Source organism: Crotalus tigris, unplaced genomic scaffold (assembly GCF_016545835.1).
Source record: "Crotalus tigris isolate CLP2741 ecotype Arizona unplaced genomic scaffold, ASM1654583v1 scf7180000017771.5222438, whole genome shotgun sequence".
NCBI classification, from domain to species: domain Eukaryota; kingdom Metazoa; phylum Chordata; class Lepidosauria; order Squamata; family Viperidae; genus Crotalus; species Crotalus tigris.
The window spans coordinates 847,018-866,692 of NW_024096622.1; the positions used below are offsets into that span (position 1 = coordinate 847,018).

The 19,675-nt window shown below is 37.5% G+C and overlaps 1 protein-coding gene across 21 annotated transcripts in view; it reads right to left on the minus strand.

The window, feature by feature from the left end:
* The window catches only part of RYR3 (ryanodine receptor 3), a 301,080-nt gene that overhangs the window by 242,240 nt on the left and 39,165 nt on the right, over window positions 1–19,675 (minus strand). For all 21 annotated transcript variants that reach the window (XR_005556461.1, XM_039341606.1, XM_039341605.1 and 18 more), the window contains exon 2: window positions 5,106–5,225. Coding sequence is in view for 20 of the 21 variants with exons in the window: in XM_039341606.1 (XP_039197540.1) it covers window positions 5,106–5,225 (120 nt within the window). In the remaining variant the exon portion in view is untranslated. The remainder of the gene's footprint in view (window positions 1–5,105; window positions 5,226–19,675) is intronic.

Genomic DNA, 19,675 nt, shown 5'->3' on the forward strand with positions numbered 1-19,675 from the left:
TGATGCCGTGATACAGCAATCGTCATAAATACATGCTGGTTGCCAAGCGTCTGAATTCTGATCCAATGATGATAAGGATGCTGCAACAATCATAAGTTTGAAATATAGTCATAAGTCACTTTTTTCAGTGCTGTGGTAACTGAACAGTCACTAAATGAATGGTTGTAAGTTCAAGATTACCTGTATTTTAATTATAACTACTTTAATTAGAACTATCAAACAGCTGGCCTGCTGGGGGGGAAAAAAACATTGACTGATGCTGTCCAGAATTTTCATCATTTCCTCAATTGCAAAAGAGACCAGAGGAAAATGATTAAAACAGCAAGCATTTTCCTATTTATATATGCTTAGGATATTTTTTCAAGATTTTTGGTAAATTAATCAAAATATCCCTATTACTTTTAATGAAACACTCAATATTCGAAGAAGTTGAGCATTTTTTTTTATACCAAGAAGTTTTCTTAAGGACAGACTAAAGGTACATGACAAAGGATATCTGATCAGGTAAACTTGATCTTAGATGCAAAGTGTACTTGAAAGATGATTAGAGAGCAATTAAACTATAGCTCAATTATTATCACTTCAAAAAGCAGCAGTACTTTTATTTATTTATTTAAAAAAGCTGTTTCAAGACTACCAAATAATACATAGATAAGCAGGCAATTTAACATTGAAATTAAGCTTTAAATTCTTAAAATTAAATTAAGAAAAAATGAAAATTGTTTTCTGTGAGATAAGACTCTCTTTTTCTCTCCTTGCCATCCCCACCTTTAAAAAAAAAATCTATGTTGGTTATCTGAAATATTTTCTGGAATAGATGTGAATGGAGGTAACAGGGAAACAAAAGACAAGGAGAACAGATGGTATGTGGGGTTCACCCTAAGTTTCTATCCACTTTCCAGTCTTCACTGACCAATCTCAAAAAGCCACCACATTTACTGAAGGTGAGATATACATTGGGATTCTATTTCAGTTTTAGTAGTGTACATTTAGATGAAAGGAATATTCTTTCTTCAAAGAAAAATGTGATAATAGAACAATCTTTCAACAGAAAATGTGAAATCATTCTTCTAGAACAGTGTTTCTTATCCTTGGCAATTTTAAGATGTGTGGACTTCAACTCCCAGAATTCCCCAGTCAGCCATGAGAATTCTGGGAGTTAAAATCCAGAGTTACCAAGGTTGAGAAACACTGTTCTAGAGAGTTTCACAAAATTGTTCATACTGACTAATTTTAGGGATATTTTAGATATATGTCACGTTTACACTGTCTATTAAAACTGTGTCATATTTGCTTTCTAATTTGCATTTCATTGTTTTGATCATTCAGCTCCTGTTGTTTTCACCAAAACTTGAATAGTAATGCATCTTTCAGTTGTCATGAAAAATAAATCTTCAGAAATAGTTTGCAAGGTTAATAACATTTAAAATTACAGAAAACATAAGCAGGAAGAATGAAGGCTTTGAAATTCCTTACACAAAGACAAACCCTGGACAGCTCATTAACTAGGCAATCACTATGGTGGGATATAGTTTTTTAAAAAATGTAGTTTTTAATATTGTACTTGCACTTAACAACAATAATGTATTTTTTGTCTTTTGTATGTGTGTGCATTTTGGGGGGGATATATAACTGATTAGCCAAAACTGTAATTCGATAGATACTACTAAACTGCTGTTCCACATTCATCAATTTGTGAAATAAAGAACATATTCTAACTCCATTTCTTTCATAGTTCTTAAGAAACGGAATACTACAGATAGAAAAAAATTGTATAAGAACTGTTTCACGAAATCAAATATGCACTGGCATGTAATATAAACACAATAAAAATGTATTTACATCTCCTTCCGGTGTAATGATCTCTAAAACTAGAACCTTGTCAGTCCATAAAATGGAATGTTGAACATATTAGGTACCATCAATGCATAGTGATTATTCTCAAAATCACCAGGGAAATTTCTTCAAGTTGTGAACAAATATTTGATAAAATACATTTGACAGATTAATTAATCTGTTATCTGTGGAATAATATAGATAGGAGGAAGATAGATATCCAAGTCATATGCTGAACATAAGGCAGACATAAAAACACTCACACAGAGACAGACACACAAAGGCATACAATTTGGCCAGGAGCAATCCCCATTTAGATTCCAGTGATTTTACCTAATTTTATGCTATTAAGTAACGTGATTTTAAAAATGAGGGCTTTAAAGACATATTTAAACCAATTTCCAGTTCAGCTGTTGGTACCTGAATGTTGTACAAAACTAAACAAGGGCATCATGTTTTATTGCCTCTTAACAGATATGGTGAAAATAAATATTAGAGGTAGGGCATAGTATCATGGAACTAGATAGCCCTATTTGACTGCACTGCAAAAAATATTGTATTTCATGCAATATTACGCAATTTGGCAAGGCTCCAGCAATTAATTAGTATACCTGGAATATATTTTTAATGCTGTCCAAGTGATTGCAGAAAACAGATGTCTAACTTTTTGACAAGTAGAATTCATGCATAGTTGTTAGCCATGTATTTGTTAGCCATGCCCAAACCATCTTTTCACATTACAAACAGTGGTATCATAACACTGATACAAAGCAGCAACAGAATAATCCTAACTTATTTTGCCTCAAGTACTTTAACTTAATTTATTTAAATAGATTTATAAATTAATAAACAGAAGCCATTTAGTGATAAACAGTGAATATGGTTCTCTTTTAGAAGGAATTTATCTTGATTATTTAAACAGTATTTTTGAATGAACTGGGTAAATTTAAATTAAATGGCTTCATTTTCATTTATAGGAAAAAGGAGATAGTTGTAATAAAAAGCAGATTATATGTAGAAAAGAAACTTTTCAGATATAAGTTCCACTTTTTGTGCAATTTGAATCATGGGATATACAGTATGGAACCAACAACAAAGCAATTTAGAAGTGAAGAAATAACATAGATATTATCTGCCCTTAAACAATAATAAATACATCACTCATACATCCGCAACCATAAGCAGCCAGAGACTTCATATTTCTGTAATTTTGATAGACTAATATAAATTCACTGCTGAATTTCATTTCAAACAAGCCAAATTCAAGAATAACACTGTCATTAAGACATAGACCATTATTTTATGAATTGCAGGTTTCTATGAAATATAAAACTTTACCTTTTATTCATGTGAAGATTGTCTTCCATTTTTAATAACAATGTCACAGTTACCAATTATAAGTATTAGTTTTATTTTCATTATACGGAAAACAAGCTGAGCTGCTAGAGAGATTTCACATGAAGGCAGGATAAATTTTCTTGCTAATGCAAACAACCTTTCATCAGTGGTTTTGAGAAGACTCTAATTTCCAGGTTCCCTGAATTTGTTCATGAAATAACTGGAGGAAAGTTGGATTCCTAACTGAGGTCCAAGGAACCTCTACTTCAGTATTTATAACTGAAAATAAGAAATACATGTACATAGACAAAGCAATCAGACTATTAACTTTTGCTGGTAAATAACATCATGTAAAACAGAGAAAGGGAATACAAAAAGGTAGGTCAAATAAATTAAAGCATAAGGTTGAAAAAAGAAAAATATATAGCTAAATTTGATTTATATTAATATTGTTCACTATACCTCTCTGTCCTTGCAAACCATGCTTGTTTCTACCTCCTCTGTACACTACTCAATATATTGCTTTTTGTTTGACTCACTTTATTCTTTTTGAGAATGCCATTAATTCAATCTAACCATCAGTGTTCTCTCTTCCCCTTCTTTTCGACCTATTCATTCTTCCCTTACATAGTGTTTGTGCAATTTGCTCCCCAGTCATTCTTTATAATATGACCAAACCCCCTTTTGTTCTTGTTGCATTGATAGCTTCTGTCCCTAGGAATTGTTCTCAGACTCTGCAAGCTGCTATTTCTGCACTGCCAATGCTTCTGAAAGCCAAAGCCAGCTTATTACAGTTTTCAGAGATAACTTTCTTAAACAGCCTTTCCTACTGGTGCCTTCCAGATATGGCATTTGGCCATTTTGGCTAGCAATAGACGAAGATTGATATCCAATATATCTGGAGGGGATCAGATTGGAGAAGATCAACCCAGAACTTTCATATCACTCGGAAAATGAGCAATTAATAGATTAATTCAACACCAGAGCTTTTCCATCATTCTAAATCCTTTCTTATTGCCTCTGTTTCTTATGCTGTATCATAGACTTCAATTAGATTGCAGCACTTCTTGTATACTGAGTCAGCTGTTATTGAAACTAGGCTTTAAGTCAGTGATTTTTAAAAAGATTTTATCTTTGGCAGAAACAATTCAGTGGGCTAAAATGGCAAATGCCAAAAGAATAGAACATTTTTTACAAAATTTATTTGATATCACATTAATTATTAATGTGTGATTAAACTTTATTATTTCAGAAATGAAAGGATATTTGATATAAATCATTGACTTTGGTACTAGAAATCTGTTTGTTTTTTTATATATATGCCATGAAGCTAACCTAGAAAAAACAACTCTTCTCATTGGTATCTTTTTTTTAATATGGAATAGTAAAGAAATATAATATTATGAATGCTACAATTATTTATTTACATCCATTTCAGGCTAAAGAACATGGTACTAATTCAGCAAGAAGACATGCATTTACAGTAATGATTGTTGTATAATATTTCTATGGACATCACAGGTTGTGATTTGATTCCTACCCCCACCTCAATTCTAAAAATAGTTTTCCTTGTAGATTTCCAAGGACACTTTCCATGTAGCTCAAAGAATAGTTTTCCTTACAGAAAATTAATGGAACTTCCATTCTTGAATTGCAAAGTCAGCTGTCAAACAAAGCCATTTTTGTGAGAAGACAACACAGCAAAACAACTCAGGATTTTGCACAATATATACCTCCTAGAGGAAGTGCAGTAAAACTTTTAATAACAGTTTATAGACTAATGAATATTTATTTATTTATTTATTTATTTATTTATTTATTTATTTATTTATTTATTTTTATACAGTTGTCCACCTCCCCAGCGTGATTCTGGGCAGCTAAAAGGAATTAAACTACATTAATATTAAATTATAGTAAGAAAGGAGTCTTACTTTAGCTTCTGAGGTTGGTTCCAAAAAGCAGAGCCGATTTCCAAGCCCCTCAGCAGCCAGGCAGAACTTGCGTTGTTCTTTATGAATGTTGGCTACACACTGAAGTACAACTTCATCATCCTGTCATGGGATATGAGAAGCAAGATTTAGATCAGTGATGAATTGGTTCATTTTGACAAATCTCCAAACCAACAAAAAACATTTGTTTAAAACTGGCAATGTACTACATATACATTTTTGACATAAAACTATATGAAATTTCAGTTACATAGTCCTGTCATCACATTGATATGAGAAAAGTTGTATTAGTCTATGTCTTCAAAAAAAAAATCAGGCATTCCCTTCTTTTTCCTGACCTCACCCCAATTTAAATCTGAATTCAGTCTACACCATGCACTGAAGTTCCCTATTTCATCACTTCATGCCTTCTCTAACAACAAAAAAATAGTTTGAATATAATTCTAATTCTTTGCAGCTGAGCAGAAGTAATTCCTATCGAATCAGACAATAATTGTTGGTGAAACCAAACAGCCAGTGGATTGAGTGAACAAAATAACTCTCCCTTCCCCAAATTATCTCAGGATATTTCTCAGATTCAGTAAAACTGGAGGCAGAATAAAAGGGAGCTGATGGTTGCTTGACAATTCTTGAATTTCTTTCTATATCTACTTCTGTGGCTAACTTGAAGGCAAAAAAAAAAATGGGTAAGGCATGCCAGATGAGTGAGCAATTCAAAATGATGGATATTAAAGATGTCATAGGCAGAATGCTTATGCCCTAATACAGCCCAAGGACAATTAATTTCTTTTGCTCAGGCCTCAAAAAACCTTATGTTTCTAAACCTTATGTTTTTTATACTTCTAGTTTAAGAAATAACAACAGACCTGGTTTTCCTATTTGACTTGGTTAGTCTTACCATATTTTTATTTGCTATTAACATTTATATGGGGAAGATAAAAACCATCACTTACAATCCAATTTTTCCTGTGTTTCAAATGCTAAAATTCATTCTACTGCATCTGTTATTCAAGTGTTATTTTTATATAAGTCACACAAATAGATTTTACAGCTATAAAATATTGCTTGCAGGCTTGACAATAACCTCAGTGGATATCAGGACTAAAAACTCCTTAAGCATCTTTTCCAAATAATACAGCTATGCCATTATCTAGGTTGTGCAATGCATCTTTGTTCAGAGCATACAGTACTTACAAATGCAAGTATTGTATGATAGGAAGACAGATAGCATATCTGATGTTTTCTTTGACATGATTAATAGCCTTACACTTTCTGAAATGTTACACTCCTTGAAAACCCTGCAGTAACATAAGTATATGTGTTTGATTGATGATGGAAAGTATAAATGAATAAAAGAAGTGAATATATTAGAAATAATATTACATTTTTCAGAATTCCTCTTTTTTCCCAGAAAATAAATTTTAGCTACTTTAAAATATGTCCTGTAAATTATATAACATCTTTAGAAATTCAGCATCTACCATCTGGAAGCCAGTTGATATCCATTTATTATGCAGGTATATATGTATTTAATCTGATAAACATACTTTATTGGATTTGTTATTTTATATTGGAATGGTAAGGCACATACTGTGCTATTTATGTGATTAAAACCGCTGATATTATATTCCTGTCATCAACTACTAAGAAAAGTTAAGTTGCCTACAATAAACTTTGTAATAATCAAGGTCATGCTAACTTCACTAATCATTTTGTTTGTTCACAACTTAAGGAGACTTTATGAATGAGGTCTACACAAGCAAGTTTGCTCCTCCTATTGATGAAAAAGACAGAATCCCTAATATATGGTTGAATTCTTTGTGCACATTGTGGTTTCTTTTCTGGAAGGGGTTCCTTAATTGTATTAAGCTTACAAAAAGTGTATATAGAGAGCTCTTTAGGAAGAATGCTTGGCACAGGGTGGAATTTTCCTTATATTAGCAGAATTGGAAATGTGATTTGAATTTATGATCCATATTAGTTCCTTATGAATTTATTTATAAGTATATTGTTAATCTACATTAAACTGCATTAAAAGACTCCCCATAAAAAATTGTAATTAAATATTAAATTTAATTAAATGCTTGTTTGGTGAAATAATATTATTTAAAGTTATTTTCTTTCAAAATAAACAAATCTAAATGCATTTGATACTAAAACAGATTTTTTTACATGTAGATTTATACACTTTATTTAATTATTTATTTATTTATTTATGAGACTTATATACCGCTTTAAGTGCAAGCACTCTCTAAGCGGTGTACACCAGTAAGCAATGTATATATATATATATACATTGCCCCCAACAATCTGGGTCCTCATTTTACCTACCCCGGAAGGATGGAAGGCTGAGTCAACCTTGAGCCGGTGAGATTTGAACCGCTGACCTGCTGAACACAGTCAGCTAAAGTGGCCTGCAGTACTGCACTCTAACTGCTGCGCCACCTCGGCTCTTTGCATATCCTGTGATGGTTATAATATCAGATATTTACTAAATGTGACTAGAAGGAAATATAGCAGAAACAGAATAAATTATTTATTTTTAGTGTATTATAAATTTCTGCATATGCCTGATAAAAATGTGATATGATCAATTATGAAGATGACTACAGATTCATGTAGATATACTGAATAGCATTAGCTAAATTAGGATAGGTAAGATTACGTATCAATTTCATTTCTATACTAATAATCAGAAACAATATAATAAGTATTGGGATAATACCTCTTTTGGGTTCCTTAAAATCACAAAATGAATAATTTTACTACTATTTTTGGATTGTTCAATCCCTACAAGTATTTCTAACCCTGAGTATCGAGGAATATTTTCAAGAGTCAAGAAATCAAATGCATTTTTTATTAAAACTGTTCTAATTACTTTTAGAGCTATCCTTTTATGTCACAAGAACAGCAGCTTTATAGCCACTGTTTATTTTGTTATAACATTTCTTGGTTTAAAATTATCTGGGAAACTAACTAACTTTTTCTACAGGGCATATCTCTCCCCCCCCATCAAATCAAATTTGACTCCTTATAACTAGCCTAAACAATTTCTTGGCAATATTGTGAATATAGTTTGCGTTTATTTTCTTCTAAAATTTTCTGCAACTTCCTGAGCTCAGATTGAGAGACAGTGGTTCAAAGTTATTGTCTTCTATGCCTAAAGAAGAACTAGAATTTGGGTCTTCCAGCTCCTAGTTCATTACTTTAACCAATAGATCATAGTGGCTGTCTATCCTTTACCATATATGTAGTAATCTTATTTCAGTTGCTGAATGATATACGAGATTAATAAAGTGACCATATGAATATTTTTCCTTTAAAAAATATTTGCCATCTTCAAATATTACTGAGCTCAAAATTAAACAACAGATGTTTTCTATATAGAGAATAATGTTGATTGAGGAAGTCCTATTTTCTTCTGGAGGTATAACTTATTTCAACCTATTCAATAAAGGAGAAGTAATGTTGTAATCTAACAATATCAAAAGACAACTATCAAGACAAAAATCAAAACCCATAGCCTTAACAATGAAACACCTGAAAAGTCTTTTGTTTCATATACTTTTACACCAACATTAATTAATAAAAGAATGCCATGTTTGTACCATTCCCTCAGAAGATATACACTGTTAAATTTCATTGTCAAAATGTGAATTAAATATTACAAGTGAAGAATTACTATTTAGAATCTGGCTAATGTTTGTAAATAGTTAAGAAAGATGTGTACATAGTGGAGTCTTTGGTGCTGAGTTTGGTTGTTTCCTTTCAGGCATTTCATTACCCAACTATGTAAAATCATCTTGATAATGTGGACCTGATTTGTAAATACCTTGGTATGTGTTCATACATGCCTTAGTAAGTGTGTACAGATTTATAGATAAGTTGTCTCTCGCTTCTCATTTAATTAGACAGTTTCTGTGGATCAATTTAAAAAAATATTGGGAAACATAAGAATTAATGAAAATATAAGCATGATGCTATTTAATTGGATTACAAATCCACTAGCTCATCCACACTGGAAGCAAAATCATTCATCTTTATATAACTAACACTGCACTGCAGTAACTGAAATAATCAGTTGATGAAAAATGGTGATTGTCATTATAAGTCATCGGTGTACTTATATATTAACAGTCACATGAATAATGTAAAAAACAAACAACCACCAGAAGTGATATATTGTAGCAAACTTTTTAAAACTGGTGCCCTTCACTAATTTTGACAAATGTTGACTAAAATTCCTCTAACTTCCAATTATGGTCTTTTAAATATACTCTGTCCATGTTTTGTGTCTAATCATCCAAATATTAGAAAGAGGGAGAGAGAGTTATTTTAAGGCACAACTTTGGGGGGAAGCAATCTGAACTCTATTAAATAATAAAACATGGAGGATAAACATACGAAGAATTGAATATGTCTAGTTTAATGAAAAGAAGGATTAGGGGTGATATGATAGCAGTATTCCAATATCTAAGGGGCTGCCAAAAGAGGGGGTCAACCTATTCTCCAAAGCAGCTGAAGACTGAGCCGAGGTGGCGCAGCAGTTAGAGTGCAGTACTGCAGGCCACTTTAGCTGACTGTGTTCAGCAGGTCAGCAGATCAAATCTCACCGGCTCAAGGTTGACTCAGCCTTCCATCCTTCCGGGGTAGGTAAAATGAGGACCCAGATTGTTGGGGGCAATGTAAATATATATATATATATATATATATATATATATATATATATATATATATATATATATATATATACACATACATACATACATTGCTTACTGGTGTACACTGCTTAGAGAGTGCTTGCACTTAAAAGCGGTATATAAGGCTCATAAATAAATAAATAAATAAATAAGACAGGATAAGATGGAAACTAATCAAGGAGAGAACCAACCTATAATTAAGGAGAAATTTCTTGACAGTGAGTTATATATGTATATATGTATGTGTGTGTTTGTGTATGTATATGTATATATGTATATGTTTTCTGAGGTTTTCACGGGTGTTTGTATGTAGGTCTTTGGCTATTTGGGTTTTCTCCCGCGTCAAATTGGAAGTGTCTTGGCCACATTTCGACGAAGTCCCATTCGTCATCTTCAGGCTGGTGTTTTCAGCTTCGTGCTTCGAGGAGCAATGTGTGGTCTTAGCTGTTTCTTCCTTTTAACTGCCAGTGAGGTATGAACTGATTGGCTGTGTTCTGAATGGGTGGAGGTGTGTTCTGATTGTTTAGGGGCTTGGCTGTGCTCTGATTGGATGGGGGGGTTGGCTGTGCTCTGATTGGATGGGGGAGTGTTCTGTTTGGGTTGGGGCTTTGTTGTGCTCAGGTTAGTCTGAGTTGCCGGGGGATTTCAAATGGTGGGCTGCCTTGCTATTGTTTGGCTTCGCGTTTGTGGTCATGCCTCATCACTGACACCCACCATGAAGATGAGGCACCCCCACTGGCAGTTAAAAGGAAGAAACAGCTAAGACCACACATTGCTCCTCGAAGCACAAAGCTGAAAACACCAGCCTGAAGATGACGAATGGGACTTCATCGAAACATCGCCAAGACACTTCCAATTTTACGCAGGAGAAAACCCTAATAACCAAAAACATATATATATATATATATAAATATAAACAATTACACTAAAAATATGATCCCTGGGTATATCCATATTTAAAACCAAGCAAATAAACGTGAGCACCAGGGAATGTTTAAAAATTTTAGTAAAATTTAGTAAAATTTAATACAATACCAATAAAATCACCATAAAAATTAATAGCTATAAAACGCCTAGCTTTCGTCTGCAACTGCTGACATCATCAGGGCTCAAAATGCAGGTCAGTGGGAGAGTCCTCTTTATAGATTGGTCAGAGTCTGCACTCGGCTCCTAGATCTTGTCATTGGGCCTGATGCAATAGGCTGTTTCTCAGTTGCCGGTTTCTTATTGGCAATGATTGCTTTCTTGCATTTTTTACTTGTGTAGCTGTCATTGGGTGTTTTCTCTCTGTCAAATTCGGGGTTTGATGGAGCATCCCCCCTCTCCTTTTTTGCTTTATTGCCACCCCTACTTCGTTTAGCTGCACTCCTCCCTCCTCCCCTTTCCCCACTCCATTCTGATTGCCCAGTCGCAACACACTGTCTCTTATTTTCTTTGTATTTCCCCCAATCATGATCTCCACAGATGTTGTTCGAGTTAATTACTGCCACACCCCTTGTTTCCTCCTTGCTCCTTGCCTGCACAGTGTCGCTTTGAGAGTTCTTCCGTGCTGTCTGTTGATACGGGCAGATCGGCATTGCAAGGTGGGGTGGGCGGGTCTTACCCTCCAAACATACTAAGGAGGTTGTTTCTCCTCTTTTAGAGTACGATCTGGTAGTTGTTGCCCCCAGGCGTCTCCTTTCTTTATCTCCGACCTTGATGTGTTCCATCCTAGTTTTAATCAACTCGTCCTGGGTGTTCTCTATACGGTAATCAGGAGTATCAGCCTTCATTGCTCTCTCCCCTCCACTCCCGGAGTTCCTCCCATGCGCATCTTCATCGGGTTCACTCCACACACCCCGTTGGCACATGTGAGTTGGTGTTACTGAACGGAGCGATCGAGTTATTACAGGTGGTAGAGCTGGAGAAGCTACCCTTTCCTCTCCCAAATGTGGCAGATAATTCAATGCTCCCGCCAAGGGTGTTTTAGATGTGGATCTCTTATCGGACGACACTCTCCCCTCCGGGTATCCTGGGGGGTGCATGCAGTCTCCCAATCCACACGTTAGTGCTCCTGTGTCTCCCGGCGCTCCTTCAGAACTGGCCAAGTGGCTGAGCAATCGCATCGGCCACCTGACCGATGATAATACCAACACTGTGAGATCGGCGGAGGAGTTCCTGGATAGGATAAAATCCCTGAGGGTGGAGGAAGATGAGGTAATGGTATCTTTTGACATCATTTCACTCTTCACCTCCATCCCACAGGACCTTGCGGTTACGGTATTAAGGAACCGCCTGAACCAAAGGGGTTCGGATCAGCAGCAGGACTCTTTCCAAACCGAAGACCTCATAAAGCTAGTGAAGGTATGCCTGAAGACGTATTTTACTTTTCAGGGTACCATATATGAGCAAACTAAAGGTACACCTATGGGGTCTCCGATCTCCAGTGTAATTGCTGAGGTAGTACTCCAACAGTTGGAGTGCATAGCGATGGCCCAATATCGGCCTAAATTCTGGGCCTGCTATGTGGATGATACCTTTACTGTCATCAAGAGGCATCAAAAAACTAACTTTATGGGCATACTGAATTCAGTATACCTGGACATCCAATTCACGATGGAGGAAGAAAGTCAAAGTTCACTGGCATTCTTAGATGTACTAGTTCATCGGCAGCCAGATGGAACTCTTGACACTAGGGTATACTGAAAACCAACGTGTACGGACAGAATCCTCCATCACAAGAGTAATCACCCAGTGGCCCATAAAGTTAGTTGCATTAGAGCCCTGTTTAAATGGGTGGAATCCCACTGTAGTACTGCCAGGGCAAAAACAGAGGAAAGAAATCATCTTTTTCATATATGCAAACGTAATGGATATCCAACAAGGTTCATTAGGCGCTTTAGTGTGCCACCTGAACCTCGAAGAGATCTGTGTACAAATGAACCTGCGCCACAGACGACATTGGTTACCCTCCCCTATATCTGCAACGTCTCTGAAGCTACTGCTAGATTACTAGCACCATACAATGTTAAGGTAGCCCATAGACCCAATCAGACGCTATGTGCCGCAATCATGCGCCCCAAGGACCCACTCCCCACCATGGATAAGTCAGCAGTCATTTACAGAATTGACTGTGAGGACTGCTCTAAGAACTATGTTGGGGAGACCGCCAAGAGAGTAAGAAATAGGGTCCATGAACACAAACTAGCGGTAAAGAGGGGCAAACAATACTCACAGATTGCGGCACATATGACTGAATCAGGCCACCGATTTGATTTTGAAAACGTACGTGTCTTGGCTAGTGACAATACGAAAGGGGGCCGCTTGCTTAAGGAGGCATGGCTATCCAATAAGGACTCAATTAATCGGCATATCAATCTTTGCCCAGCCCACTTAACGCTGAGAGCTTGGAGCATGGGCGATTCCCCACCCCATTGGAGACATCCTAAAGAAACACGGAATATACCGATGGAGAGGATTGTGGAGAAGAATTCCCCCTTTCACCATCCACAGCCTGGGAGTACTCAAACGGAATGTAGACAACGATCGGGACTTCCCCCCACCCCCAGAATGGTTAGACATCTCCGAGCATCTGAAGGAGCGCCGGGAGACACAGGAGCACTAACGTGTGGATTGGGAGACTGCATGCACCCCCCAGGATACCCGGAGGGGAGAGTGTCGTCCGATAAGAGATCCGCATCTAAAACACCCTTGGCGGGAGCATTGAATTATCTGCCACATTTGGGAGAGGAAAGGGTAGCTTCTCCAGCTCTACCACCTGTAATAACTCGATCGCTCCGTTCAGTAACACCAACTCAAATGTGCCAACGGGGTGTGTGGAGTGAACCCGATGAAGATGCGCATGGGAGGAACTCCGGGAGTGGAGGGGAGAGAGCAATGAAGGCTGATACTCCTGATTACCGTATAGAGAACACCCAGGACGAGTTGATTAAAACTAGGATGGAACACACCAAGGTCGGAGATAAAGAAAGGAGATGCCTGGGGGCAACAACTACCAGATCGTACTCTAAAAGGGGAGAAACAACCTCCTTAGCATGTTTGGAGGGTAAGACCCGCCCACCCCACCTTGCAATGCCGATCTGCCCGTATCAACAGACAGCACAGAAGAACTCTCAAAGCGACACCGTGCAGGCAAGGAGCAAGGAGGAAACAAGGGGTGTGGCAGTAATTAACTCGAACAACATCTGTGGAGATCATGATTGGGGGAAATACAAAGAAAATAAGAGACAGCGTGTTGCGACTGGGCAATCAGAATGGAGTGGGGAAAGGGGAGGAGGGAGGAGTGCAGCTAAACGAAGTAGGGGTGGCAATAAAGCAAAAAAGGAGAGGGGGGATGCTCCATCAAACCCCGAATTTGACAGAGAGAAAACACCCAATGACAGCTACACAAGTAAAAAATGCAAGAAAGCAATCATTGCCAATAAGAAACCGGCAACTGAGAAACAGCCTATTGCATCAGGCCCAATGACAAGATCTAGGAGCCGAGTGCAGACTCTGACCAATCTATAAAGAGGACTCTCCCACTGACCTGCATTTTGAGCCCTGATGATGTCAGCAGTTGCAGACGAAAGCTAGGCGTTTTATAGCTATTAATTTTTATGGTGATTTTATTGGTATTGTATTAAATTTTACTAAATTTTACTAAAATTTTTAAACATTCCCTGGTGCTCACGTTTATTTGCTTGGTTTTATATATATATATATATATATATATATATATATATATATATATATATATATATATATATATATATATATATATATATGTAGGTCTTTGGTTGTTTGGGTTTTCTCCCGCGTAAAATTGGAAGTGTCTTGGCGACGTTTCGACGAAGTCCCATTCGTCATCTTCAGGCTGGTGTTTTCAGCTTCGTGCTTCGAGCAGCAATGTGTGGTCTTAGCTGTTTCTTCCTTTTAACTGCCAGTGGGGGTATGAACTGATTGGGTGGGAGCTTGGCTGTGTTCTGATTGGGTGGAGGTGTGTTCTGATTGGTTAGGGGCGTGGCTGTGCTCTGTGCTTGGCTGATTGGCTGGGGGAGTGTTCTGTTTGGTTGTGCTCAGGTTAGTCTGAGTTGCAGGGGGGGTTAAGATTTTGGGCTGCCTTGCTATTTTTTGGCTTCGCGTTCGTGGTCGTGCCTCATCTTCATGGAGGGTGTCAGTTTGCTTCATGTATGGATTGGAGGGGTTTAAAGTGGCTAATGATGCAGCTGTGGTCTGGCTTCTGGTTTGTGGTCGTGCCTCATCATCGGTGGGCTTTGCGTGGATGTGTGGTGGTGACCTCCTGTGTGGTTTTTGTGAGTGTGGGTCTGGTATCATTTTTTGTGTTAGGGAGTCGTTTGTCAATAAGGGCGGGTTTCCAAATGGCTGGTAGGCGGGAGGTATCATCTCGCTTGTTCATGCTGTGTGGGCGTTTTTCTATCTCGATGGCTTCTCTGATTATTCTGTTATTAAAATGTTCACTTTTGGCAATGGTTCTGGTATTTTTAAAGTCAATTTCATGTCCTGTGGCTTTAAGGTGTTGGACCAGGGAAGATGTTGGTTCCTCTTTTTTGACTGAGTTCTTATGTTCTTCAATGCGTGCACTTATTCTTCTGTTGGTTTGTCCAAACAACCAAAGACCTACATACAAACACCTGCGAAGACCTCAGAAAACATATATATATATATATATATTAGAAAAACAGGATTTGATCAGTTTATCCTATCCTCAGAGGACAACATTCTCTAATGAAAAAGTGAGATTTTTATAATTTTCCCAAAGTGTAATAAGTAATAATATTTCAGTGATGGTGTCACTTGGGTGACAATAATGACAGTACCAATTGTTTAAAGAAAAGCGAGAGAATAAAATGGTTTTTGATATTTATCTCAGTTCTTCACCTCTTAAAATATGCACAAATAACTTTGGCACCTTTTAATTCTTATAAAGTGCTTGAATGCTATGAGAGAGGGGCTTTATATAGTTGACCTGGTTTCATAACAGACTTTTTTTTTTTTTGACTACAATGAGGTATTTTATGCAGTCCCTTCAGCTCTGTTAGCTCTTCGTTGCAGTGTAGATAATCTCTTTTGTGGATTCAGCATATTAATTCATCTACTGATCCATTTGTCTTTGCCACAACTGACTATTTTCTAACCAATCGATATTGTTTAGCAGCTTACCAGGATCTTGAGTAGAGGTGTTCATAGACATCCACTAAAGAAAAAAGGTATAACCAATGCAGGCATAAGTATCTTGACATAATATATATGGCAGGACTTACATTATGACACAAATAACATACCTTACATGTTTTCCCATATGAAACATAGTTCCAAATAACAGCAGGAAGGAGCATTCATGAACAACATTACTGCTATAGGATATTATTATTATATATATAATTTGGAATATTAGAATCCCAGGTATGGACATTTAAAGTCAATCAGATAAAAATAAAGAGCTCTGGGATGTAAGATAAAAGGCTTTTTTTATTAATTGCTGAGCTTTCGTTAACAACCTGTTAACATCATCAGAGCAAAGGGCTAAATGAGAAGGGGGAGTATGTGCATAAATTTATATGACAGTTAAAAAAACGGTTGCAGTGAGGCATGTGCACATAATGTGCTTAAGAAGCTCTTAAAGGCATAGAGCAGTCAGTCTCAAGACTATTTTAAAAGTCGCGCTTGTCAGCTGTTTGGCGCGTAGATCCAGCATGCCTTTTAGCCAGCCTCTTGGATTGTATAGTTTGTTTGGTGTAGGGTTGTTGTTGTGTGTGTGTTTTGTTGGGTACGGTTATTTGGAATGTTTGTGTGTGTTCGTTTTTTATGCTTATTAGTTGTGGGTGGTTTTGTGGTGTTTGGGAATTGGGCTGTAATATTTTGTTCCGTTGAATGTGATAAGTCATATTTCATTGCAGGGGGGAGTTTTGGTCTTGGTCTTAATATTCTGTTGTTACTTAGGTGTTGTGTGTGTATGTTTTGTTGTGTGTGAGTGTCTTGTGAGGTTGCAGGATTTATGTTTTGGGTGTTTGTGTCCTGGATGTTGTGGTCAGGGGGTTGTTGTTTCTGTGTGTGAGAATATCAAAACATGGTGTGTTGGTTGTGTGAGTTGTCATGGTTGTGTTAGAATTATATTCTTTAATTAGGTTTGATGAAAAGGATTGTGTTGTAGAAAGGATATCTATTATGTTGGTTTGGGGTTTGATAAGTGGGTGGGGTGGTGTTTTTGTGTTATTATTGGTTGGGTTGAAGTGTTTAGGTATTTTATGTTTTTGTAAATGTCTTTTTAGGGTTTGGTAAGGAGGTAGTAGGTCTATGTGTCTATTAATAGAATGACAGTCTGAAAACCAAGCTTCTTTTAAAAGACGGCCTCCTTTGGTGGAATCATGAGCAATGACTTCTGCTCCTTTAAAGTTGAAAGTGTGGCCATGCTCAGCTATATGGGTCCAGACGTGGGAGCGTTGTTCTTGTCTTCTTACTGCCAAAACATGCTCATGTATTCTGGTTTTAAGTCTTTTTGATGTTTCTCCAATGTAGTTACATCGGCATGTGTTGCAGTTAATCTTGTATACGATGGAGGACAAATCACTGATTGGTAATGGTTCTTTGGGTCGCATCAACTGGGAACGTAACGTTTGGTTGGGTTTATGTGCTATGTTGGTATTGTATGGGGCAAGGATCCTGGTGGTTGCTTCTGAGACTCCATTGATGTATGGGAGTGTTGCCCAAGTTGTATTAGTTGGAGCATTGTAGTTTGAGTGTGGTGTTTTATCTTTGCAGCAACGTTTGATGAAGCTTGGTGGCTAATTATTTTGTTTGCATATTCTGAGAAGATATGCTTTCTCTTTAGATTTTGCTGTTTCTGTGCTGCAGTGGGTCTTGATTCTTTTGAATAAAGTTCTTAAACAGCTGATTTTATGCGATATAGGGTGATTGCTTTGGTAGTGGAGAATTCTATCAGCGTGAGTGGTTTTGCGATAGACGGTGGTTGATAGATTGCCATCTGGAAGGTGATGGACCAAAACATCCAGGAAGGGTAAGGTGTTGTTGTCCTCCTCTTCTGCTGTAAATTGGATGTCTGGATGGAATGAATTCAGTTTCTGTAAGAATTTGGTGGTATCACATCGCTTAATGACTGCAAAGGTATTGTCCACGTACCTAACCCAAAAACTAGGTTGATAATCAGCCATGACAACACGTTCTAGATCCTGTAGTACTGCTTCAGCAATTATGCTTGAAATGGGTGACCCCATGGGTGTGCCTTTCACTTGCTCATAAGTTGTGTCTTTGTAAATAAAATAAGTTTGAAGGCAGAAACCCAGTAAAGGTATGTAGTCCTCTGTGCTAGAAGAATTGGGGTGTTGTATTTCTCCTTTTTGCAGAAGGTTTCTAAAAATAGAGATGGCTAGATTTTGGGGAATGGATGTGAAGAGGGATACTACATCGAATGAGATCATGATTTAATCGTCTCTAACCTTTAATGTACGTAATTTCATCAACAAATCCTCAAAGGATTTTACCATGGTTAGGGAGTCGCTGATCAGATGTTTGAGTTTTAAGCTTAACCACTTTGCTAGGCCATAGGTGGGTGTACCTCTGAAAGATACGATAGGTCTTAAAGGAACTCCTACCTTGTGGATTTTGGGGAGTCCATATATACGTGCCATGGCTATGTCTCTGGGTCAGATGGATCTGTGGTCTTCGTCTTTTATTCTGTTTTCCCTCTTGAGTCTGTTTAAAGTGTTGTTAAATCGGTTGGTGAGTGATGTCATAGGATCTTTGTTGGTGATGCAGTATGCAGTTTTGTCATTAAGTAGATCAAGGATTTTATGGTCATAATCATGTTTATTTAAAATTACTGTAGATCTACCTTTATCAGTTGGGAGGATGATGATGGATTTGTCTTTTCTTAGATCCTCTAAAGCTCTGCTTTCAGATTTTGGTAACATGTGGTATGTTCTGTGGTTGATAAGTAATCCTGATATTCGTTGTCTGATGGTGTTTTTAATGTCTTCACTGCTTTCGATGTGGTGAATGACAGGTTCAAATCAAACTGCGAAATCAGGGTGTTTGGCATCCTTAAGGTTGGCATCCTTAAGGTTGATTAAGCTTTCAGTTTTTCTTTGAAGTGTCTCTGTTTTGCGCTGATTGACTTTAAATGTCCATCATCATCAACAGGAACAGCAGGTAGAGCAGCGGATCAGGAAGGAAAAGATATTGAGGAAGAGAACATCAATAAGAATGGTTGATGAAAGGCAGGAGCAATATGTTAATCAACAGGTGGGAGGGTTGAAGGAAGGGGGGGAAGGATGACAGGAATGGATAACAAAGGGTGTATGAATCGGCAGGCTGGGAGAGGAGGGGGGTTGGAGGGGGGAGTTGAAATAGGAATTGGCAATGGTATGCAAACACGGCAGGCAGATCAGCAGCCCAACAGGATTTATTTAGTGCCGAATCGGAGGAGACACCTTGCATTGGGTAAGGAGGAGGGATTGGGGAGTGTGTTAATGATAACAGCGCAGGGAGGGGGAGACAGCACAAGGATGACAAAGCAGAAAAAAAATACTGTTGAGTCCTTCGCGAAATGGCAAGACACGAGAAGCAGTTGTAGTTCTCAGTAACTCTTTATTCTTTAGTTCAGGTTACAGTTGGAAGACGCCAGCAACGCCCAAAACTCTCAGCCTCTTTTATAGGCCTTTCCCGGGTCAATCTGCAACTTTTGGCGCGCCAGCACTTGCGCATGCGCACAAATACTGGCGACAGCCTGTCTGGTCCCGGGCAGCTTGCACCTGCCCGGGACCATTTGCAATGCCCCGAGCCTGCTTGCACAGGCTCAGGACATAACACCCCTTCCCCCCGGGCTAAAACTTA